Here is a 27,074-nt window from a genome sequence, read left to right as displayed (position 1 = left end):
AGAGACATGGCGGGCGGCACAGAGAGAGACATGGCGGGCGGCACAGAGAGAGACATGGCGGGCGGCACAGAGAGAGACATGGCTGGCGGCACTGAGAGAGACATGGCTAGCGGCACTGAGAGAGACATGGCGGGCGGCACTGAGAGAGACATGGCGGGTGGAACTGAGAGAGACATGGGGGGCGGCACTGAAAGAGACCTGGCTGGCGGCACTGAGAGAGACCTGGCTGGCGGCACTGAGAGAGACATGGCGGGCGGCACTGAGAGAGACATGGCTGGCGGCACTGAGAGAGACATGGCTGGCGGCACTGAGAGAGACATGGGGGGCGGCACTGAGAGAGACATGGGGGGCGGCACTGAGAGAGACATGGGAGGCAGCACTGAGAGAGACATGGTGGGCAGCACTGAGAGAGTGAGAGATAGAGACTCCAATCATAGTCACAACAGCTTAGAAGAGACCACATAGTGTAAACATACACAGCACACAGGGGAGACAGCACATAGTGAACACAGCTCAAGAAACACAACACCAGATACCAATATACAGCACACAACAAGGAAGAGACAGTGCACAGGGGTGAAAGAGGTCAAATGACGCAACACATACAATACACAAATGTGGAAGGATGACATACAACAGATATGTTGGAAAGCGCAAACAGTGACACATGTCCACTGCTCCTGTCAGCACCACTAAGCAGAGACAGATGTTCATTTCACTGCACTCCCGATGCAATAGCATCCAGCCTATTTCTAGAATATCATAATATCCTGTGTGAATTCTTATGTGTTCCAGAAATATTTTTCTACTATATTAGCGTTTTATTCTGAGCACCAACCATAATAGTTGTAGCGGAGCTTCTCCATTATTAGTTTAGGGCCCCTAGTATGACAGCCAGTTGAGGTGACCCTTCTTCTGGTTACTGTATCATACCCATAACCGTGTGAAAGCCTGGACCTCAGGGTTCCCCAAATGAACCTGGAAGAAAAAGATTTAAGTCTTAGAAAGATCTGGGTAGGTTGAAGGGGATAGTCTGGAAGAGGTAATGGATCCTTGGTAAAATGTCCATCTTCAGCATATTAACCCTACTGTACCATGAAACCAAGCGCCCGGATAAGTTCAATAAATCGCTCTCAATATTACATAGAAGAGATAAAAAATTTAGAGTATTTAGTGATCCCTAGATATTTGATGTGGTCATTCCGCCATTTAAAGGGAAATGTAGAACTAAGGTGTAAGGCTTCAGCCCCCGGCATATTTATATTAATCTTCTGTGATTTAGACATATTCACTTCACAGTTAGATAAAAAGGAAAAGTATTTAAATTCCACTCCAGAAAGAAGACCATTGTAATGTTTTCCAATTACAAAAAAAAAATAAATCAGAAATTTGTTAAAAATTTACAATAATTAGAAGTGATCAAACATTGTATTTGGATGCTTTTAACCTCATAACGACGACCGTATGACTTAAAGCGGTGGAAAAACGGTACTTATTCTGTTCCGCCGCTTTAAAGCGTCGGGCCAAAAAAACACTGTAGCACCCCCCCAGCGACCGAAAATCTCGGGGGTTTCAGCTACCGGGGGTAGCTGAGACTCCCCAGATTATGAATCGGGGTGTTTTTTCCGGACCCCGATAAACTGATCGCCGGTATACACCGTATTCCGCCGGTCACATTAAAAAAAATTAAATGGCAGGTAAAATTGATTTATTTCTCATCTGACGTGATCAAACATGTCAGATGAGAAATAAATATGAGCCCCTAGTGCCCCCAAGGCCCCCGGTACCGGAGAAATCCATCCACCCTCCCCCCTCCGGAAAATCTAAGATGGCGCCGACGCGCGCTGAAAACTGCCGCCACCGCCGCCTCTGCATTCATTTCCCTCCGATCTGAAATAATCAAACATTTCAGATCGGAGGGAAATGTCCTCCCCCTGAGCTCTCCTCCGATACACCGGAGCTCTCTGGTCCCCCAGAGCCCCCTCCAGTTCTCCAGAGCCCTCCCCCTTCCCCCCTCTGGAGCATGCAAAATGGCGGCGCGCACAGTAGTGCGTGGCCCGCATTCATCCTACTCTCATTTCTGTCACATGCGACAGAAAAGTCGTCCCCAGGTCCTGCCAGGTCTCCCGCCGTCAGCCCCCGGTCCTCCCCGGTACCTGGCTTCTGCTCCTGTCCCCGCGATCACTCCGCCTCCTTCTGGAAAGCTGGCGGCGCATGCGCAGACAGCGGCTGTCAGCCAGCTCCTTGCAAGCATGGACGCTGACCTCACTGCTGCTCAGCTGCTGTACCGTGGACCGGGGGAGCGTGAGTGCAGTAATCTGCAGCCACACTCCTCACATGGAGGACCTGCTGTTCTAGAAAATGGGGGGTACGTTCTCTGAGCGTGCCCCTCATATTCTGGAATGAGGTTACTGCAGGTCACTCTGCCCTAGGTTGGACCGGGGCAGTGTGAGTGCAGTATTTTCAGATTACTGCACCCACACTGCTCACGTGAAGAGCTTGCTCTTCCAGAAAATGGGGAATACGTTATCTGAGCGTGCTCCCCACCCCATATTCTAGAAGGTACAGAGTCGTCGTGGGACCTCCAAAATGGATTACAGCGACCGGAATTTGTTTATTTTCAATAAATTGGTGAAAGAGGGAATGTGTTGGGGAGCATTTTTTCAAATAAAAATTTTTTTTTTGTCTTTCTTTTTTTCTATTACTGACTGGGTTAGTGATGTCGGGTATCTGTTTAGATGCCGTGACATCTCTAACCCCTGGGCTTGACATTACAGCGTGTATCAACCCCGTATATTACCCCGTTTGCCACCGCACCAGGGCACGGGATGAGCTGGGGCAAACGCCAGGATTGGCACGTCTAATGGATGCGCCACTTCTGGGGCGGCTGCTGCCTGCTATTTTTAGGCTGGGAAAGGCCAAATAACCATGGCCCTTTCCACCCTGATAATACCAGACCACAGCTGTCTGCTTTACCTTGGCTGGTAATCCAATTTGAGGGGGACCCCACATGTTTTTTTTTATTATTATTTCTAAATAATTCTAAAAAACAGCCTGAGGTGACCTCCAAATTGGATCACCAGCCAAGGTGAAGCTGCCAGTTGTGGTCTACAGGCTGCAACCGTCTGCTTTACCCTAGCTTGCTATCAAAAATGGGTAGGACCCCACTTTTTTTTATTTATTTATTTATATTTGGGCTAAATACAAGGCACAACACAATGAAAGTCACTAACGGGCACCAGCTTAGAATATGCAGGCGGTAGGACATTATATATGTGTTAGACATCTATCCATCCATCCATCCTAGCTCTTTAGGTTTTGTGCCCACAATCTGGATTTGCAGCGTTTTTGAGGCAGAGTGTTTTCACTGCATCCATAACGCTGCATTGTGCAGTACAAGCACAGAGGAAGGATTTTTAGAAATCTCCTGCCCATGTCACTTCTTTTCTCTGCAGGATAAAGTGACCTTCGGCGCGGCTTCCTGAGCAGCAGCATGTCAATTTATGCTGCAGAGACTAAAGTGTTCTTTGGAGGGAGAATAAAGTCCGCAGTGGCCCGAACCCGGATTGTATACACAGGCAGCTGCGTTTTCCCGTGGACAGCATATACATCTCCGCAGGAGGGCTGGCACTGCATCCTAGACACAGTGTCGCCGGATTGTGGGCAGGTAGCCTAAAAGTGAGAAATTTGGCGCTACAGCAACATTTTTGTGAAGTACCTGTAGATTCAAAATTCTCACGATACCCCTGAATAAAGTGCTTGAAGGGTCTAGTTTCCAAAATGAGGTCACTTATGGGGGTTTCTGCTGTATAGGTGCCCAAGGGGCTTTGCAAATGTGACATGGTGCCTACAATTTATTTCAACTTTTACAAAATTCAAAATCATGCACCTTTCGTTCTGAGCCTTACTGTTTGTCCAAACATACCATATTTTTCGCTCTATAAGACGCACCGGATTATAAGACGCACCCCCAAATTTGGTGAAGGAATAGAGAATTTTTTTAATAAATGGGGTCCGTCTTATAATGCCAGTGTCCGTCTAACAAATCATATAGAGTATATGTCCTTCATAGCCCCCCATCCTAAAATTAGCCCCCTTAATCTGGATATGGCCACCTTATATTGAATATAGCCCCACGTGGCTGGCACACATGGCCCGTGGCTGGCACACACGGCCCCCTGTGGATGGCACACACGGCCCCCTGTGGATGGCACACACGGCCCCCTGTGGATGGCACACACGGCACCCTGTGGATGGCACACACGGCCCCCCTGTGGATGGTACACACAGCCCCCTGTGTTAGATCTCGTCCCCATGCTGCTGCTTTTAGTAAAATAAACTCTTTCCTTACTTTCTGCAGCACTGTCCTGTCTCGTGTCTCCCTCCTCGGGGTTGAGCTCCTCCTGTCTCCTGCACTTCCTACTTCCTGGTTCTAGTGCCGGTCATGTGATCGGGACAGCAGAGAGATATCTCTGCGTGCCTGATGATCACAGCAGCAGGAGGGAGACCGGGCAGACACGCTGGAGGAGGTGAGTAAAGAGTTTATTATTTTACTATGGGCAGCAGCATGTGGGTCATAACTAACACAGGGGGAGGGGGCATGTGCGATCAAAGGTAAGCACAGGCAGATAATATGCGCAGCTCCCCCAGCCCATCGCCACGGTGCAGTTTCAGCACCATGGTTATGGACAGCGGCTGTGCATATTATATGAGCGGGTGCAGGAGATCTAACACTGCCGCCCACAGCTTCACAAGCCTCTACCAGCAGCCCCCTGCACCACTCCAGAGTGGCCCCTACCTCCCCTGGACCCTGCAGTATATAATCCGTATATTCGGTTTATAAGACGCACCCCCTACTTTCCCCTAAAATTTGGGGGAACAAAAGTGCGTCTTATAAAGCGAAAAATACGGTAGTTTTTTTGCCGCATATGGGGTATCACTGCGCTCATAACAAATTGCATAACAAACTGTGTGGTCCATTTCTTGGTATTTCCTCTTGAAAAAAGGAGGAAATTGGTGCTAAAGCAACATTTTTCTGAAAAAAATTTAAATTTTCAATATAACTACCTAAGGTTATCAAATTCTATGAAGTACCTGTGTGATCAAAATGCACACTATACCCCTAGATTAAATCCTTGAGAGGTCTAGTTTCCAGAATGGGGTTACTTGTGGGGGAGCTCCACTGTTTAGGCACCTCAGGGGGTCTCCAAACGCAACATGGCGTTCGCTAATGATTCCTGCCAATTTTGCAGTCAAATGGCGCTCCTTTCCTTCCGAGCCCTGCCGTGCACCCAAACAGTTGATTTCCACCTCATATGAGATATCGGTGTACTCAGGAGAAACTGCACAATACATTTTATATTCATGGCTCGATGTTATAAAATTCTGTGAAGCACCCAGGGGTTCAGGGTACTCACCAAACATCTAGATAAATTCCTTGAGGGGTCTATTTTTCAAAATGTGGCCACATGTTGGGGAGCTTCACTGTATAGGCACCTCAGGGGCTCTCCAAACGCAACATGGCGTCCACTATTGATTGCAGCCAATTTTGCAGTCAAATGGCACTCCTTCCCTTCCGAGCCCTGCCGTGCGCCCGAACTGTTGATTTCCACTACATATAAGGTATCACCAAACTCAGGAGAAATTGCACAATAAATGTCATGGGGATTTTTTTCCTTTTACCCTTGGGAGAAAAAAAGCTACCTAGTTGAAGTAAGAATTTTGTGGTAAAATTTTATTTTTTATTTTCATGGCTCAACGTTATAAAATTCTGTGAAGCACCTGGGGGTTCAGGGTACTCACCAAACATCTAGATAAATTCCTTGAGGGGCCTAGTTTCCAAAATGGGGTCACTTGTGGGGGGTTTCTGCTATTTACGTACCTTAGGGGTCCTACAAATGCGACATAGTGCCCGCACTTTCTCAGCCAAACTTCCTTTCCAAAAATCAAATATTGCTCCTTCCATTCCAAGCCCTCCCAATTGTCCAAACAAAGGTTTGTGTCCACATATGAGGTATCCCCACGCTTATAAGAAAATGGGTAACAAATGTTGGGTCCAATATTTGAAATTACCTCTTGAAAAAGTGGGAACATTGATGCTAAAACAATATTTTTGAGAAAAAAAATAAAAATTTTCAATATGACAACGTAATGTTATCGAAATCTGTGAAGTACCTGTGGGTACAAAATGCTCACTATACCCCTAGATAGAAGCCTTGAGAGGTCTAGTTTCCAAAATGGCATCACTTGTGAGGGGTTTCTTCTGTTTAGGTACCTTAGCGGACCTGTAAATGCAACATGATGCCCGCAATCTATTTCAGCCAAATTTGCTTTCCAAAATTCAAATATTGCTCCTTCTGTTCCGGGCCCTCCTATTTGTGCAAACAGAGGTTTGTTACCACATGTGGGGTATCAGCACGCTCATAAGAAAGTAGGTAACAAGTTTTGGGGTCCATTTTGTTGTGTTATTTCTTCTAAATTTGAATAAATTTGGAGTAGAGCAACATTTTTAGGTAAAATTTTATTTTTTGCTTTTGTTCATTCCACATTGCTTTAGTTTCTGTGATGCACTTGAAGGGTTAATAAACTTCTTGGATGTGGTTTTGAGCAGTGTGAGGGGTGCAGTTTTTAGAATGGGGTCACTTTTGGGTATTTTATGTCACCTAGGCTTCTCAAAGTCACTGCAAATGTGATGTGGTCCCTAAAAAAATGGTTTTGTAAATTTTGATGTAAAAATGAGAAATTGCTCATAAATTTTGAACTCTTCTAACTTCCTAACAAAAAAAAATGTTGTTTCCAAAATTGCGCTGATGTAAAGTAGACAAGTGGGAAATGTTATTTATTAACTATTCACAGAACTCTGGTTTAACGGTATAAAAATTCAAAAGTTGAAAATTGCAAATTTTTCTAAATTTTTGCCAAAATTCAATTTTTTTTATAAATAAATGCAAAAATATTGTCTAAAATTTTGTACTAACATGAAGTCCAATATGTAATGAAAAAACAATCTCAGAATCACCGGGATCCGTTGAAGCGTTCCAGAGATATAACCTCATGAAGTGACACTGGTCAGAATTGCAAAATTTGGTCTGGTCATTAAGGTGAAAATTAGCTCCGTCACTAAGGGGTTAAAACAAACAATGATACCGCAACTTATAGTCAGTAAATAGCATTTACCATATTCTGCTTTAGTCTAAATGACTACATTGACCCCACAGGCAGTCTCTGGAAATTAGTATGGAGTGGATGTTGTATAGTGAAAATTGCAAATCTGCCATTTTACTGTCCAATACATAGCACCCAGCTTGTGCTCCATGAGACACACACCGTAAATATTTATGTGGGTTCTTCCCTGTGGCAATGCCAAACATGTAGATACTAACAGTGTTTGGGACATTGCAAGGCTGAGAAGCATCGAGGACTTTTGGCTTTGGGATTTTGCTGAATTGGATTATGAAACCATATCTCTTTATAATCAAGAGTCGTCAGCTACAACCATTGTGGAAACCCTCCATTTTTTTCACTGAAGGAATCGATTTTTTTGTATAATTTTGGCTTATAAAATATTATTTGGTGGCTTATTATTCCAATATACAGGAGGCAAAGTGAACAAAGAGGGTTGAACTCTATGTTCTACTACCGTAGTTCCTACTCTGAGGTCTACTGTTAGATTGTGTACGGTCTTTGTTTTAGTAAATGATTACTTTTTGCTCCATAACTTGCAATTTATTTAGATATTTTATTAATTATATCCTTAAATGTGCTGATATTAAAATAATTTTCATTCTTGACAGATGACTGTACTATTAGATCAGATGGACAACTGACATCTTCAATTTTTACATCAGATGACCTTGATATCACACAAGATATAACTGAAGTGAGTGACTCTATTTCAGATATACTATCATCTCTTTACAGCAAAGATCTATCATCTGATTCAATTGAACAGGTTCTACCTTCTGATTCATCACAGACTATTAAGAAAAATAAAAGTCACAAAAGTGGCATTAAAAATCGAAGTGTTCCTACAGGAAAGAAGCCATTTTCAACTTCAGAATATGAAAAAATCCATCGAAATATTCAAACAAGGGAGAAAAGATTTTTTTCAGATTCTGTTAGTTACCACAGAACTCACACATGGGAGAAGCCATTTTCATGCTCAGAATGTGGGAAATGTTTTATAAATAAGTCCGTTTTTGTTGAACACCAGAAATTTCACACAGGTGAGAAGCCTTTTTCATGTTCAGAATGCGGGAGATGTTTTACGCGTAAATTATTTCTTGTTACACATCAAAGAATACACACAGGGGAGAAGCCTTTTTCATGTTCAGAATGTGGGAAACATTTTAACCAGAAATCAAATCTTGTTAGACACAAGAGAACTCACACGGGGGAGAGGCCTTTTTCATGTGCAGATTGTGGGAAATGTTTTGCACATAAATCGGAATTTGTTACACACCAAAGAACTCACACGGGAGAAAAGCCTTTTTCATGTTCAGAATGTGGGAAATGTTTTGCACAGAAATCGCATTTTATTTCACATCAAAGAACTCACACGGGTGAAAAGCCATATTCATGTTCAGAATGTGGGAAACATTTTAACCAAAAATCAAATCTTGTTATACACCAGAGAATTCACACAGGGGAGAAGCCATATGCATGTTCAGAATGTGGGAAACATTTTAATCAAAAATCAGATCTTGTCATACACCAGAGAATTCACTCAGGGATGAAACCTTTTTCATGTTCAGAATGTGTGAGATGTTTTGCAGATAGATCAAGTCTTGTTAGACACCAAATAATTCACACAGGGGAGAAACCGTTTTCATGTTCAGAATGTGGTAAACATTTTAACCAAAAATCATACCTTGTTACACACCAGAGAATTCACACAGGGGAGAAGCCTTTTTCATGTTCAGGATGTGGTAAACATTTTAACTGTAAATCACATCTTGTTATACATCAGAGAACTCACACGGGGGAGAAGCCATATTCATGTTTAGAATGTGGGAAACATTTTAAACAAAAATCGGATCTTGTTATACATCAGAGAATTCACACAGGGGAGAAGCCTTTTTCATGTTCCGAATGTTGGAGATGTTTTGCAGATAAATCACGTCTTGTTAGACACCAAATAATTCACACAGGGGAGAAACCATTTTCATGTTCAGAATGTGGTAAACATTTTAACCAAAAATCATACCTTGTTACACACCAGAGAATTCACACAGGGGAGAAGCCATATTCATGTCCAGAATGTGGGAAATGTTTTGCAGATAAATCAAGTCTTGCTAAACACCAACTAATTCACACACGTGAGAAACTATTGACATGTTTAGAATGAGGAAAATATTTTACACACAAATGTCCTATTTTTAATATCACAAAACTCATAAGGGTAGAAGCCATTATCATACATAGAAGGTGAGAAATATTTTACTTGAATATTTGTAGACCTCTAAGAAAAACTCACACGGGGAGAAACCATATATTTGACAAACTGAACAAGAAAACACAAAAGACAGTCACAGTAAAGGCAAGTAAGTAAACAAGAAAGTTACATTATAATTATAATACATACAGTGACTAATAGACGTCTGTTTTCTGAAAATAAAAAGCAATATTCCATGTGCATTGAACATTTCACATTGTTATATATTCACAGTATATTACGAAAGTTAGTACATCCCATACAATGTTCTAAATATTTTATTATAACTTTTCCTTGCTCCTGGACAAAGCACTGAGGTTGCAAAACAAGCGTCAGGTGCATGGAGATACCGCTTTAGTTTTTACCCTTCTTTGGACCCTGATATTTAACCTCTCCTCTGCCATCTTATTGTCTTATATCATATGATGTCCAAATGTTGTTTTTTCATTCTAATTTCTCACCCTTGTGAGTATTAATTTATTTATATTTGAATTTATATATTTGATGATACAGTATTGGGACATCACATATTTATGTTACTTATTTGAAGCTGGTTAGTTTATTTACAATTTACATTAGGATTGTTGCCGGATCCTCCCAATTAATACCATCTGTCCCTTGGGTTGTTCCATTTTATTGTGTTTATTTTTTTATTATTGTTCAATAAAGAATATACAAATTTTTATCTTTATATTCTTGGCTTGGATATTTTTCTCTTTTGGTGTTGGTATGACATTTCTATATGCTTTGAACCCCCACTAGTGGGTTGTGATATTGGTGTTACATCCTTGTCCCCTGTAGGAATGTGACCATCCTTGTCCCCTGTAGTAATGTACCTATGCGTATCCCCATCCTGTACTAATGTTCCACCATCCTGTAGTAATCCTTTGTCCCCTGTAGCAATGAGACAATCTTTGTCCCCTTGAGGTAATGTGCCCATCCTTGTCCCCTGTAGTAATTTGTCTATCCTTGTCCCCATCTTATAGTAATGTGTCCATCCTTTTCTCCTGTAGTAATGTTCCCTCATCCTCTGAGCTCACCCCCGCTGTACTACAGAACACAAGTGACTGCCTGACTGCAGTTTGCAACATCATGTCTGCTCTCTATCTGAAACTTAACTTTTCCAAAACTGAACTTCTTCTTTTCCCTCCATCTTCCAACCTTCCTAAACCTGACATCTCCCTCTCTGTGTGTGTGTGGCACAACGATAAGTCCTAGGCAGCAAGCCTGCTGTCTGGGTGTTATAGTTGACACTGATCTCTCCTTCACCTCCCACATACAATCTCTTGCCCGCTCCTGCCGCTTGCACCTCAAAAACATCTCTAGAATCCGCCCCTTTCTCACCATGGAAACGACAAAAACCCTCACCGTGGCCCTGATCCACTCTCGCCTTGACTACTGTAACTCTTTATTAATTGGTCTCCCTCTAACTAGATTCTCTCCTCTACAGTCCATCATTAATGCAGCAGCCAGGGTCACCTATCTGGCTAACTGCTACTCGAATGCCTCCTCTCTGTGCCAGTCATTGCACTGGCTGCCCATATATCACAGGATCGAATTCAAACTGCTTTTTCTCACCCACAAAGCTCTCCACAGTGCGGCTCCCCCCTACATCACCACCCTCCTCTCTGTCTATCACCACAAAGCTCTACACAGTGCGTCACCCCCCTACATCTCCACCCTCCTCTCTGTCTATCACCCCACCCATTCTCTATGCTCTGCAAATGACTTTCGACTAACATCCACACTAATTCGAACCTCCCACTCCCAAATCCAAGACTTCTTCCGAGCTGCACCAATCCTCGGGAAAGCTCTACTTCAAGAAGTTAGGAGGAATCACAACTTACTCAGCTTCAGAGGCACCCTAAAAACGCATCTTTTTAGGGTAACCTATCACATTCCCTAGCCTAACTAAATTCATATAATCCCTCCACAACGTCTCAGAATATAACCCCACGTCAAACTCCATGGCACCCAAATGCATCTCAAGGTTCTGGCCAACTGGTCCAGGCAGCCATTATCTATCCCCCATTTCCTTGAGATGGCTGGATTGTCATTGTAATTAAGCACTTGTACCTTGCCCCTCCCCCCATCTCATTGTAGATCGTAAGCTCTCACGAGCAGGGTTGTCTTTTTTCCTTCTAAATATTGTATTTTCTATAACTGTTACTTTTTTGTATATGATCCTCCTGAATTGTAAAGCGCTGTGGAATATGTTGGTGCTATAACAATAAAGAATAATTATTATTATTATTTGCTTGATTCTTTTGTAAAGCCTATCACATGGTATTATATGTATTTTACAGGTAAAAATATTTTCAGCAGTTTCAATGGCTATACCTGAATTTTCTATATGAAAATACGCAATATCCATTTTTTTGTATGTTTGATATTTTGTTCCTTTGTGCAATTCCTTGGGTCAGTGCAATATATTAACCTATTATTATCCGGCTTTAATATAGCACTTTAGTATATCTGGGTGGTGCAATAATATATATCCTTTCTGGGCTGTGCAATAAATACTATGACCCTTCTATTTATTATGATATATTTGCACTAATTTTGATCTATTTTATTCTTGGACCACAGTGACCCATACTGATCAAATTTGAGAAATCATCTTTCTGGATGGGTTGATGCAATAATATATCTTTTTTTTTTCTGGGCTGTGCAATAAATATTATGAACTTTCTATATACAGTGTAACTTTGGATTAAGAGTAACTTGGTTGGAGAGCGTTTTGCAGGACAAGCAAAGCTTTTTAAAAATGTGTAACTTGGTTTAAGAGCAATGATTTGCAATAAGAGCAAAAACTCATCGAGCACACCTCCGATTCTGTCCTTTCACTGCACTCTGGAGGTAACTTTCTGTACATATGTACTGTATACTGCATACAATATACCATTGTACAGTATATACTATACAGCATGTCTATTGATACAGTATTGTACTTTCTTTCTGCACATTGCTTGTACTGTAATCTAATTACCTGTGCAGTGTTCCTGCCCCACATGTGACTTAGTTCTGCCCTTATTTTGCGGAGAATAGATTTGGGGTGTGGGTTTTTTTTTTGTGTATTGTATTAGAATAAAGGTTGTCATATTTATACATCATTTTTTTCTCTCTATACTGTACCTCACGCACATCAACAATTCTATCGTAAGCTAAACTGCAGTTTAATTTGTTTTATATGTTTTTACTGTTCTGGACAGTATTTTGTATTAGTGTACTGTAATAATTTGATATGAATACATTATATTATTTTGTATTACTGTATATGTGCAGACCTGCTCCTAAACCTCAGATCGCTCCTAATATCACGCAGACCATGCCGTCCACTCTCCTTTTCCCACCTGCTCTCCCTTTCTCTACTTCTCACTGCTGGTGACATATCCCCCAATCCCGGCCCCCCACAGATGGTACACCCCTCTTTATAACCCACCTATCACTCCCCACATACTAGTAACTACCGCAATCTCTCCAATTTAAAATCCATTTCCCTCTCACTACTCCACCGCTCCCCTTCTCTGGAGAACTCTGGAACGCCAGTTCTGTCTTTAATAAACTGCACATCATTCATGATCTCTTTACCTCTAGCACTCTATCCTCTCTGGGCCTCACCGAAACATGGCTGACACCCTCCAACACTGCCTCCCCTGCTGCACTATACTACGGTGGCCTTCATTTCACCCACACTCCTCGCCCTGACAATAGACAAGGTGGAGGAGTGGGCCTCCTTCTTTCTGACAACTGCAGCTTTAACCCAATCCCACATCTACCCTCCCTTAGCCTGTCTTCCTTTGAAGTGCACTCTGTCCGAATATTTTCTCCCTCCAACCTTCAAGTGGCCGTCATATACAGACCCCTGGGCCTTACCACTACCTTCATCGACCAGTTCGCTGCTTGGCTTCTACACTTTTTCTTTGCTGACATTCCCACTATCATCATGGGTGACTTCAACATCCCCACTGACACCCGCCAGTCGGCGGCCTCCAAACTCCTGTCCCTCACTTCGTCTTTGGACTAACTCAGTGATAAAACAAGAAGTAACAAGGCACTCCCAATTTGGGAGTGCCTTGTTACTTCTTGTTTTATGGCTTTGGAACCTGAAGTGCACCCCGACATCTTTTGAAAATATATACAAAGGAAGTGCCGTTTTCTTCTTCATATCTATGGACTAACTCAGTGGTCCGCCTCTGCCACCCATAAAGATGGACACACATTAGACCTTATCTTCACCCGTCTCTGCTCTCTATCTGACTTCACAACTTCCCCCCTCCCCCTATCTGACCACCACCTACTGACCTTTTCAGCCCTGTCCTCCTCACCTGCCCCCCCTGTCCAGCATCTAGCACACCCCGCAGAAACCTTGCACACCTCAACATGCACACCCTCTCTGACTGTATCCTACCGCTGTCCTCCATATCGTCACTCCACGACACAAACAGTGCCATCATTTTCTACAACACCACTCTCACATCAGCTATTCATTCAGTCGCTCCCCTTGTGCATGGCAGAGTGAGACGAATCAATAGACAGCCCTGGCACAACAGCCTCACTAAAAAACTTCGGCAAGTGTCTAGGGCTGCAGAGCGGCGCTGGAAGAAAACGCACTCCCAGGAAGACTTCACCACATTCAAAAATGCAATTCACACATTTCGTTCAGCCCTCACCTCCGCTGAACAGGAATACTTCAGAACCCTCATATCCCCTGTAACACACAACCCCAAACAGTTATTCAATACTTTCAATTCCCTCCTTCGCCCACCACTGCCCCCTCCAACCTCCCTCATATCTGCAGAAGACTTTGCCACTTATTTCAAAGAAAAAAATCGACCAAATAAGACAAGTCTTCTCTGTTCAGTCACCACAACCCCTTCATATAACTCCTCAGCATCACCGAAGGAGAGCATGCACGTCTTCTCTCAAAAGCGCACCTCACTACCTGCGTACTTGACCCCATCCCATCCCACCTCCTCCCAAACCTCACCACTATTCTTATTCCTGCCTTAACTTATCTTTTCAACCTATCTTTACTGACTGGTATTTTCCCCTCTGCCTTTAAACATGCAACAGTCACACCAATCCTAAAGAAACCTTCCCTCGACCCAACCTCTACAACCAGCTACCAGCCCATATCACTACTCCCGTTCACCTCAAAACTCCTGGAACAGCATGTCCATGCTGAACTTTCCTCCCACCCCTCATCGAAGGGGTACTTTGCACACTGCGACATTGCTAGCGATCTCGTTAGCGATGTGAAATTCTAGAGCGCAAGTGCGATCTTTCTAGATCGCACATGCGTAAAATGACCTACGTGCGATCTCAAAAGATCGCACTTGCAATCTAGAATTTCACATCGCTAACGGGATCGCTAGCGATGTCGCAGCGTGCAAAGTGCCCCTAACTCTCTCTTTCACAACCTACAGTCTGGCTTCTTCCACATCATTCTACCGAAACTGCCCTGACTAAAATCACAAATAACTGACTTAAGGGTACTTTACACGCTGTGATATCGCTATCGATATAGCTAGTGACCGTATCCGCCCCCATCAGTTCTGCGTCTCCGGCAAATCGCTGCCCGTGGCGCACAACATCGCTTACACCCGTCACACGGACTTACCTTCCCTGCGACGTCACTGTGGCCGGCGAACCGCCTCCTTTCTAAGGAGGCGCTACGTGCGGCATCACAGCGAAGTCACATGGCAGTCGTCCAATAGAAGTGGAGGGGCGGAGTTGAGCGGGACGAACATCCCGCCCACCTCCTTCCTTCCTCATTGCGGCCATCCGCAGGTACGAGGTTGTTGCTCGTTCCTGCGGTGTCACACATAGTGATGTGTGCTGCCGCAGGTACGACAAACAACCTCGCTACTGAATAGGCAACGATTTTTGGTAAGTGAATGACGTTTCACATACCAACGATTTTTGCCTCTTTTGCGATCGTTTATGGTCGCTCATCCGTGTTACACGCTGCGACGTCGCTAACGACGCCGGATGTGCGTCACAAACACCGTGACCCCGACGATATATCGTTAGCAATGTCACAGTGTGTAAATGGCCCTTTACTGCCAAAGCTAACAAGCACTTCTCCATACTCCTACTTCTAGACCTGTCCTCAGCCTTTGACACTGTCGACAACTCCCTCCTATTACAGATCCTCTCTTCCTTTGGTGTCAGAGATCTTGCCCTTTCTTGGATCTCTTCATACCTTTCCAACCGCACTTTTTAGTGTCTCCCACTCCCACACAACCTCTTCTTCCCAGCCTCTCTCTGTTGGCGTCCATCAAGGCTCTGTCCTGGGACCTTTACTTTTTTTCTACCTATATAGTTGGCCTGGGATAACTCATAAAGTCCCATGGCTTCCAGTACCACATATATGCCAATGACACTCAGATCTACCTCTCTGGCCCAGATGTCACATCTATGCTGTCCAGAATCCCGGAGTGTCTAACTGCTATATCCTTCTTTTTCTCCTCTCGCTTCCTATAGCTTAATGTGGCCAAAACTGAACTAATTGTCTTTCCTCCATCTCACCTACACTCTCCACCTGATCTATCTATTACAATAAATAACACCATGCTCTCGCCAGTACCCAAAGTTCGGTGCCTCGGAGTGACCTTTGACTCTGCCTTGTCCTTCATACCACACATGTGACGCCCTGGCCTATCAGGTCGTTACAGGGTATTGTGCAATCTGCCCTTCTGCACAGTATCCACCCTTCTTGGTTACGGGTCCTGGTTCTTTGGTGTTGCTAACAGCTTAGCCAATCAAAGTCCTAGGAACACTTTGCACTTTACCCACCAGACACACCATTGGGGGGGCCTGAAGGGAATAGCGCCGCCCACATGGGGGTTGGTGAGGGGAAAGTGAAGAAAGTGACAGTTGAGCTAGAGTTGAGCTGAAGTTGAGCAAGGGAGAGGAGTGTGAAGCGGTGACTCTCTGAGAGGGAGAGGTCACCGGCTGGGAGCAGGGCTCCTGTAGTACTAGGTGGCAGAAGTTGGTCTGGGCCTGGTAGGAGCTGGAACCCCGGTCGCAGTGGATAGTGTCAAGGGCACGGACAGCCGAGGAGGGCAGCCGGCGGCCTTGAGCTATCACCGGGCAGGGGCTAGGGCACGACGGGGTACGTGGATCCCAGGCCGGAAAGTAGCTTCACGCGTTCTGGTAATTTTACCCGACGGGGGTGAAGACTTCAAGATTCATCCCCAACCCGCTCCAAAATTGGGGTACTAGCGCACCGATGAGATAGGACTTTCCCAATACAGTCCAAAGAAATCCTACGCGTGAACCCTGAGAGCAAGCTCACTCAGTTAGCCATATGGGTGAGTGGGACACAAAGAGTTTTATACCCAAGGGTCCAACAGAGACAGAGGTGCCAAGGACAGGGCCACAGGCTAACAGCAACACCAAGGACACGGACCCAAGCGTGCTCCCTACAAGCTGCAGTGGTGCTCAGAATTCTGGTTTCAGTGTTGTTATTTCCTGGACTGAGTGAGTACACTGAAAATCCCTGTTCTTATCCCCCACGGCACCCGAGCACCAACCATCCAACGGGCCCCGGGACACAAATTCCCTACCCACGGAGGAGTTAAACATCAGCCTGCCACACAATCGTCACCGGGCTCCCCAACGGCAGCGGTGGTCCCTCACATTACCACACACCGTGAGTGGCGTCACAAACTTTCCATTCCCCCTGTAAATAGTCCCCCCCCTTTTTTCTGAGTGGTCGCATGACCCCTGGGTCCAGAGACCCCTTGAGCTACCGCGGATCCGGATCCGAGCAGCCCGGCTGCTAGCACGGAGGCGGCACAACTCAGATATTCTGGCTTTAAGAACAGCATACGAGCAGGACCCACTTACCTGGGTGACGTGCACCTTGAAAGCCGAAGACCGAAAGTCAAGATTCTGTTTCCCGCCAAGTCCGCCATTTTCTGCCATTTTTAGCGCCAAAACCCCGTCTTCTCTGAGAAAACGTGCAAAGACTAAGCTCTGCCCCTCGTCTTCCCAGTGAGGCCGGAACCGGAAGTTCCCAGAGTGCCACGGTCAGCAAGAGGGTGCTGCGAAAAGACCAAGGGGGCATGCCAGAATGTGTTACTAGCGGAAGTGGAGCAGGGACGCCAGGACTCTGTTACAACGTTACTGGAAGACGCAGTGGCAAGATGGCAGAGCGAGACTGGTCCCAGAGCATGCCGTCTCTGGGACCGCGGCATGGATAGAGGAAGAAACAGAGCAGCTGTGCCGGACGATGCAGACGCAATTCCTCTTCATTCTGAACCACTGGAGGGAAGAGATGAGGAGCCTGGCGGTGGCGGTGCGAGCCCGTGAGATTGAAATCCCACGTGAAGAGAGGGTAAGCGGTTACCCAGTCCCTGTAGATTGCACAAATCCGGCCAAAGAAGCTGAGGGATCCGGACCATCCCAGCTCGCGGTGAGCGCTCCACTACCGACTACCCCGTCCTCGGCAGACGCCGAGTTGCCCCACCAACCCCGGCAGCGGATCCTTCAGTTTGTTTATCAGAGTCTCTGGCTGCAGCGATCTAGAACAAGGCCCTCATTCCAGCCACAGCAGCGGTCACCCAGACACCGGCCAGACCAGACCCGGCCTTATCACGAGGCCTGTCCTCAGAGGCGGAGCACCCGGGCCCTGCAACCCCGGCTGCGGAGCAGTTGGTTCATCAGTCTACACCAGCAGGAGTGGAACCAAGATGTGTGCCTGTTCCATTACCGCGCGGCATCCCGACGGCTGTTGGGGGCCGCCCGAGTTCAAGTAAAGCCAGAGCCAGATAGGGAGCTGAGGCCTGATTACCTGCCTCCCAGTGAGCGTGAATAAGAATGTTAAAAATGTTACATTACCAGTAGTTGCGATGCCATAGAATTGTTAGGTATCGGTGTTTTTGTTTGTTATTTTCCATAGTTTATTATTTTTCATATAGAAAACGCTAGTGAATAAGTGCCTAATCAACCAGTTTTAGTGAAAAGGGTGAAAATTACCTGATTTACAAGTAAATTGTTGAAAAGTGTACAAGTACATGGACTCCGTTACAAAGTTTTAAATATATTAAGTAAAAATGGACCACGGTCACAGGACTGGCGTGACCAACACAAACTTGTGTCTTGTATAATAGTTGCACCTCCTGTGCCAAGCAAAGTCGTCTAAAGTACAAAACTCGGGAACTTAACCCAGTTAAGGACCCACCTTAGGTTTCCAGGGGGAACAGGTTGTTTGGGTCGCGGGTTATTGGGATCCGGGATGTTGGGACTGGACTGTAGCAGGAAGGGGCTGCAACGGAGTAGGTTGAGCCTCCGTTGTCATGGAAACCAGTAGCGTCCCACCGTTGGGCGACGAACTCTTAACAGAATTTTAGTAACGTTTAAGTGAATTGCCTCCCCTGTGTGGGATGGACCCGTTAATAAAAATGTGTTAACCGTTATATTTTTACCTTTTCCAGTTTAAAAGCAAAACAAAAATAAACCTCTGGTATCCTGTAGATCGCGGACGAGCTATGTTTAACCAAGGGGGAATGTGATGCCCTGGCCTATCAGGTCGTCACAGGGTATTGTGTAATCTGCCCTTCTGCACAGTATTCACCCTCCTTGGTTACGGGTCTTAGTTCTTTGGCTAAGCTGTTAGCAACACCAATCAAAGTCCTAGGAAAACTTTGCACTTTACCCACCAGACACACCATTGGGGGGCCTGAAGGGAATATGGCCGCCCACATGGGGGTTGGTGAGGGGAAAGGGAAGAAAGTGACAGTTGACCTAGAGTTGAGCTGAAGTTGAGCAAGGGAGAGGAGTGTGAAGCAGTGACTCTCTGAGAGGGAGAGGTCACCGGCTGGGAGCAGGGCTCCAGTAGTACTAGGTGGCAGACGTTGGTCTGAGCCTGGTAGGAGCTGGAACCCTGGTCGCAGGAGATAGTGTCAATAGGCACGGACAGCCGAGGAGGGCAGCCGGTGGCCTTGAGCTATCACCGGGCAGGGGCCAGGGCATGACGGGGTACGTGGACCACAGGCCGGAAACTAGCTTCACGCGTTCCGGTAATTTACAAGACGGGGGTGAAGACTTCAAGATTCATCACCAACCCACTCCAAAATCAGGGTACTAGCGCACTGATGGGATAGGACTTCCCAATACAGGGCAAAGAAATCGTACAAGCTGCAGTGGTGCTCAGAATTCTGGTTTACAAGCTGTTGGTGTTGTTATTTCCTGGACTGAGTGAGTACACTGAAAACCCCTGTTCTTATCCCCCACGGCACCCGAGCACCAACCATCCAACGGGCCCCGGGACACAAATCCCCTACCCACGAAGGGGTTAAACATCAGGCTGCCACACCATCGTCACCGGGCTCCCCAACGGCAGCGGTGGTCCCTCATATTACCACACATCGTGGGTGGCACCACGAACTTTCCATTCCCCCTGTAAATAGTCCCCCCCCCTTTTTTTCTGAGTGGCCGCACGACCCCTGGGTCCGGAGACCACTCGAGCCACCGCGGATCCGCATCCGAGCAGCCTGGCTGCTGGCACAAGGGCGGCACACACATCCAATCCCTCACCACCTCCTGCCATCATCAACTCAAAAATATTTCTAGAATCCGTCCTTTCCTCAATTTGCAATCTACAAAAATGCTAGTGCATGCCCTCATAATCTCCCACCTCGATTACTGTAACATCCTCCTCTGTGGCCTCCCTGATAACACGCTCGCCCCTCTCCAGTCCATCCTTAATTCTGCTGCCCGACGGATCCACCTCTCGCCTCAATACCACCCCACTTCTCCTCTCTGCAAGTCCCTCCACTGGCTCCCAATCTTCCACCGTATCCAATTCCAGCTACAAACACCGACATACAAAGCCGTCCATAATCTGTCTCCTCCGTATATCTCTGAACTAATCTCCCACTACACTCCAACACGTCACCTCCAGTCCTCCCAAGATCTCCTTCTCTCCTCTCTCATTCGATCCTCATGCAACCGACACCAAGACTTCTCCTGAGCATCTGCTACCCTTGCAAGGTTCAAACGGAACCTGAAAACTCATCTGTTCAGAAATGCCTATAATCTACAATGACCTCATTGCTTCACCACCGTGCAGAGCTGCCGCCCCACCACCGTGCGGAGCTGCTGCCTGACCACCATGCGGAGCTGCCGCCTGACCATCGTGTGGAGCTGCCGCCTGACCACCATGCGGAGCTGCCGCCTGACCACCATGTGGAGCTACCGCCCAACCGACACCCCACCTACTGTCTCCTCCCCAAAATCCTATAGAATGTAAGCCCACAAGGGCAGGGCCCTCTTCCCTCTGTACTAGTCTGTCTACTGTAACTTGTATATGTATTCTGTATGTAACCCCTTCTGATGTATAGCACCATGGAATTAATGGTGCTCTATAAATAAATAATAATAATATTACTGTAATAAGTTTGTATAAATACAGTAAATATTTCTGGGTTGTGGATGAATTGTCTACATTTCAATTATTTCCTATGGGAAAATTTGCTTTGATATAAGAGTAACTTTGTTTAAGAGTACACGGACGGAACAAATTATGCTGGTAATCCAAGGTTCCAGTGTATTATGATATATATTTGCACTAGTTTAGATTTATTTTATCTTTCATTACAGTGACCCCTAGTGACCACACTGAGTAATTTATTCTCTAGGCAAAAAATTCTATTCATTAATATTTTGTGGATATTTGCTATTTAGCGTATTTGCACATTTGGGTAGGTGCAATAATATATATTATTTCTGGGTTACAAGTTGTTGTGATATACTTTGTTCAGACCGGCTCATATGAATATTTGGATCAACCAATTGGATTAATCTCTTTATTTTTTGCACAAATTGTGACCTCCAGTGACTTCTATAAGCATTTTTCATCCCGGGCATAAAACCTTTTTTAGTAACAGCTAATGGATATCTGTTATTTGCCATTATAAATGTTTTTCTGGTAGAAACACGTGCTTTTATGGATGATTTGTGGAGGAAGAATGTTCTCTGCATATCCCCACTATTTATTGTCATTGTTTAGATTGTTTTTAATTTCTTCAATAAAGAAATAGATTTTTTTATAAAAGAGAAGACATCTTTTCTGGCTTCAAATTCGGCTTGTTTTCATAGGTTTGTTGATTAGGAGTTATCATTGTGAATGAGATTTGGCCATTCTTTTTGGTTTCGTCTAATTATCTGTATCCTTACAGTCGTTTCAGGCCAATATGGACATCAAGTCCAGAGAAGACTCATGGAAGTCAAGGAGATAAGCAGCACACTATGAGACATTTTATAACCTGCAAAACTAAAAATGTAGTACATGCTGTTTTCTGTCCCTGCGGGCACTACTACATAGGCAAGACAATAAGACCTACAGTACAGACCAAAAGTTTGGACACACCTTCTTATCTCTAGAACAACTGTTAAGAGGAGACTTTGTGCAGCAGGCCTTCATGGTAAAATAGCTGCTAGGAAACCACTGCTAAGGACAAGCAGAAGAGACTTGTTTGGGCTAAAGAACACAAGGAATGGACATTAGACCAGTAGAAATCTGTGCTTTGGTCTGATGAGTCCAAATTTGAGATCTTTGGATCCAACCACCGTGTCTTTGTAGAAAAGGTGAACGGATGGACTCTACATGGCTGGTTCCCACCGTGAAGCATTGAGGAGGAGGTGTGACTGTGTGGGGGTGCTTTGCTGGTGACACTGTTGGGGATTCATTCAAAATTGAAGGCATACAGAACCAGCATGCCTACCACAGTATCTTGCAGCGGCGTGCTATTCCATCTGGTTTGCGTTTAGTTGGACCATCATTTTATTTTTCAACAGGACAATGACCCCAAACACACCTCCAGGCTGTGTAAGGGCTATTTGACTAAGAAGGAGAGTGATGGGGTGCTACGCCAGATGACCTGGCCTCCACAGTCACCAAACCTGAACCCAATCGAGATGGTTTGGGGTAAGTTGGACAGCAGAGTGAAGGCAAAAGAGCCAACAAGTGCTAAGCATCTCTGGAAACTCATTCAAGACTGTTTGAAAACCATTTCCGGTGACTACCTCTTGAAGCTCATCAAGAGAATGCCAAGAGTGTGCAAAGTAGTAATGAAAGCAAAAGGTGGCTACTTTGAAGAACCTAGAATATAAGACATACAGTTAGGTCCAGAAATCTTTGGACAGTGACACAAGTTTTGTTATTTTAGCTGTTTACAAAAACATGTTCAGAAATACAATTATATATATAATATGGGCTGAAAGTGCACACTCCCAGCTGCAATATGAGAGTTTTCACATCCAAATCGGAGAAAGGGTTTAGGAATCATAGCTCTGTAATGCATAGCCTCCTCTTTTTCAAGGGACCAAAAGCAATTGGACAAGGGACTCTAAGGGCTGCAATTAACTCTGAAGGTGTCTCCCTCGTTAACCTGTAATCAATGAAGTAGTTAAAAGGTCTGGGGTTGATTACAGGTGTGTGGTTTTGCATTTGGAAGCTGTTGCTGTGACCAGACAACATGCGGTCTAAGGAACTCTCAATTGAGGTGAAGCAGAACATCCTGAGGCTGAAAAAAAAAAAAATCCATCAGAGAGATAGCAGACATGCTTGGAGTAGCAAAATCAACAGTCGGGTACATTCTGAGAAAAAAGGAATTGACTGGTGAGCTTGGGAACTCAAAAAGGCCTGGGCATCCACGGATGACAATAGTGGTGGATGATCGCCGCATACTTTCTTTGGTGAAGAAGAACCCGTTCACAACATCAACTGAAGTCCAGAACACTCTCAGTGAAGTAGGTGTATCTGTCTCTAAGTCAACAGTAAAGAGACGACTCCATGAAAGTAAATACAAAGGGTTCACGTCTAGATGCAAACCATTCATCAATTCCAAAAATAGACAGGCCAGAGTTAAATTTGCTGAAAAACACCTCATGAAGCCAGCTCAGTTCTGGAAAAGTATTCTATGGACAGATGAGACAAAGATCAACCTGTACCAGAATGATGGGAAGAAAAAAGTTTGGAGAAGAAAGGGAATGGCACATGATCCAAGGCACACCACATCCTCTGTAAAACATGGTGGAGGCAATGTGATGGCATGGGCATGCATGGCTTTCAATGGCACTGGGTCACTTGTGTTTATTGATGACATAACAGCAGACAAGAGTAGCCGGATGAATTCTGAAGTGTACCGGGATATACTTTCAGCCCAGATTCAGCCAAATGCCGCAAAGTTGATCGGATGGCGCTTCATAGTACAGATGGACAATGACCCCAAGCATACAGCCAAAGCTACCCAGGAGTTCATGAGTGCAAAAAAGTGGAACATTCTGCAATGGCCAAGTCTATCACCAGATCTTAACCCAATTGAGCATGCATTTCACTTGCTCAAATCTAGACTTAAGACGGAAAGACCCACAAACAAGCAAGACCTGAAGGCTGCGGCTGTAAAGGCTTGGCAAAGCATTAAGAAGGAGGAAACCCAGCGTTTGGTGATGTCCATGGGTTCCAGACTTAAGGCAGTGATTGCCTCCAAAGAATTCGCAACAAAATATTGAAAATAAAAATATTTTGTTTTGGTTTGGTTTATTTGTCCAATTACTTTTGACCTCCTAAAATGTGGAGTGTTTGTAAAGAAATGTGTACAATTCCTACAATTTCTATCATAAATAAATAGATAACAGAACAAGCGCACTATGAGAAGCATCCGTGGAAACCTTTTAGCATTTAAATAATAAGAACTGCTCACCTTTGCTGGTTGTGCGCCCCCGCACAACTTCAGTGAAAGCTTATCAGTCTGGAGTTCCTCCGATCTGAATCCTGTGTTCAGGCTTAAAGAATCCAGACTTGGGGTATCGTTGTCGGCTACTGAGCTCCACCTGCACCATGGAATTCAGGTTTTTTGGTCCTCGATCCTCCAGCTAACCAGCTGGATTCTTTAATGGGTCAGTAGGTCCTTTGCAGCTATTACCGATTCCCAATAGGGAGAAGGTATATGGATAGATTGCTTTCGGTCTAAATATAGCGCAATAAGGACGTCTGCTGGTGATATTTGTTGTACTTTATTAATTAATTAAGTACTCCTATTGATACAACGCGTTTCAGCAGAAATGCTTTCATCAGGTATCTGATACCTGATGAAAGCATTTCTGCTGAAACGCGTTGTATCAATAGGAGTACTTAATTAATTAATAAAGTACAACAAATATCACCAGCAGACGTCCTTATTGCGCTATATTTAGACCGAAAGCAATCTATCCATACAATTTCTATCAGATATTTTTGTTCAAACCTTCAAATTAAACGTTACAATCTGCACTTGAATTCTGTTGTAGAGGTTTCATTTCAAATCCAATGTGGTGGCATGCAGAGCCCAACTCGCGAAAATTGTGTCACTGTCCAAATATTTCTGGACCTAACTGTATATAATTGCCTTATTCTGTCTGTCTTGCTCCAAAATTGTGTCGTTACAGTGACATTGTGTCCTTACAGTGACAACCGTCAGATTGGCCGCTGGGCTAGGCCTGGCCCCGCCCCTCCACACGGATTGGCCGCTCGGCTCGGCCTGGCCCCCCCCATGGATTAACCGTTTGGCCAGGCCCGCCCCCGCACACGATGCCTGCTAGGCCACGCCCCCTGCACGTGATGCCCGCTAGGCCATGTCCCCTGCACGCGATGCCCACTAGGCCACGCCCCCTGCACGCGATGCCCGCTAGGCCACGGCCCCTCACACTATGCCCGCTAGGCCACGCCCCCTCACACTATGCCCGCTAGGCCACGCCCCCTCACACTATGCCCACTAGGCCACGCCCCCTCACACTATGCCCGCTCGGCCACGACCCCTCACACTATGCCCGCTCGGCCACGCCCCCCGCACACGGGCACCTGTACACCTCCCCCCCAGGACAACTCCTCCCATTATACTCCTCTTTCCCCAGGACTACTCCTCCCATTATACTCCTCCTATTATAATCCTCCTATTATACTCCTCTGTGAGGGGTTCGCAGCATGGGGGATGGAGCACGATGGGGAGTGCAGCATGGGGGATGGAGCACGATGGGGGGTGCCCAGAAAGGGGGGATGAAACACGATGGGTGCGCAGCATGGGGGATGGAGCACGATGGGGGGTGCAGCATGGGGGGTGGACCACAATGGGGGGTGCCCAGAATGGGGGGATGAAACGATGGGGGGTGCGCAGCATGGGGGATGGAGCACGATGGGGGGTGCGCAGCATGGGGGATGGAGCACGATGGGGAGTGCAGCATGGGGGATGGAGCACGATGGGGGGTGCAGCATTGGGGGGTGGACCACGATGGGGGATGCCCAGAATGGGGGGATGAAACACGATGGGGGGTGCGCAGCATGGGGGATGGAACACGATGGGGGTGCGCAGCATTGGGGTGCGCAGTATGGGGGATGGAGCACGATGGGGGGTGCGCAGCATGGGGGATGGAGCACGATGGGGGATGCGCAGCATGAGGGAAGGAGCACGATGGGGGGTGCAGCATGGGGGGGTGGACCACGATGGGGGGTGCACACCTCCCCCCAAAACACACACCGCCACACATGCACCGCACAACACACCACACACACACACACACTGGGAACCACAAACACCGCCCTACACAGACACCCACACACACACAGACAATGCTGCACACACACAACACACAAACACCGCGGCACACACAAATATATGCACATACCGCGCAACACACACATTGCACAAAACATACCTCCCCCAAAACACACCCACGCACCCCACACACACACACCCACACAAACCGCGCAACACACACAGCACCACACACACACAACGCTACAGACACACAGCGCTCCACAAACAATACAACGCAACACCTAAACAACACCGCTTTCACACACCCCCACCCAGACAACACCCAGAACATTTATAGCGCCTACACAAACACTTGGCAACTACACACAACAACATCTATATATATATATATAACAAAAATCATACATTAACTACACAATACGTAAATTCTAGAATACCCGATGCGTTAGAATCGGACCACCTTCTAGTTTATAATAAGTATCAATAAATCACGATGTTTCTTAACACCCCTCATGCAAATGCAGCATTGATAAATAGTACAACCTGCTATGCAGCATACAATATTGACCACATAATACAAAATATGATAAAGTATAATGTGCAGGCTTGAGCAGAGCCTTAGATATAATATGGTATGTTAAGGGAGACTATAGTACCTCAGGGGTCACAGGCTGCTGTTTGGAGTAACAGTGGTCTAATGGACCTTTTCTAAATGGCCTGTTTGTAACAGTCTAACAGACAATATAAGGGACACTTTTTGAGGACCACAGTAACACAGACAAAGCCAGGAGGTACAAACCCTGGTCAATACGAGCATATATGCATATATACACATAAAGTGCAGTAATAAGCACAGGCAGTATGAGCAAACCCCTGAATTCAAAGAGCATAAGAATGAGGCTCACTGACTTCGCCAGTTCAGGGCAAGGCAGGTTGAAACCAATTACACTATCTTGTACGGACAATGTGTGTGAGTCAACCCTTGAAAAACCGCAGTGCTAATATCAGAACTAAAGATTAAATGCCATAGTAAAGGCCTGCAAATGTATGATGCAAACAAAGAGTGCAATAATACGCACAGGCAAAATGCACAA

At 45.6% G+C, this 27,074-nt stretch overlaps 1 protein-coding gene across 1 annotated transcript in view; it reads left to right on the top strand.

The window, feature by feature from the left end:
• The window catches only part of LOC142313113 (uncharacterized), a 297,964-nt gene that overhangs the window by 203,326 nt on the left and 67,564 nt on the right, over positions 1 to 27,074 (top strand). The window contains 1 exon segment of the mRNA XM_075352098.1: positions 7,794 to 9,335. Within this exon segment, the coding sequence (XP_075208213.1) occupies positions 7,794 to 9,335 (1,542 nt within the window).

This window comes from Anomaloglossus baeobatrachus, chromosome 5 (assembly GCF_048569485.1).
Source record: "Anomaloglossus baeobatrachus isolate aAnoBae1 chromosome 5, aAnoBae1.hap1, whole genome shotgun sequence".
NCBI classification, from domain to species: domain Eukaryota; kingdom Metazoa; phylum Chordata; class Amphibia; order Anura; family Aromobatidae; genus Anomaloglossus; species Anomaloglossus baeobatrachus.
This window is presented reverse-complemented; position numbering and strand designations above follow the sequence as displayed.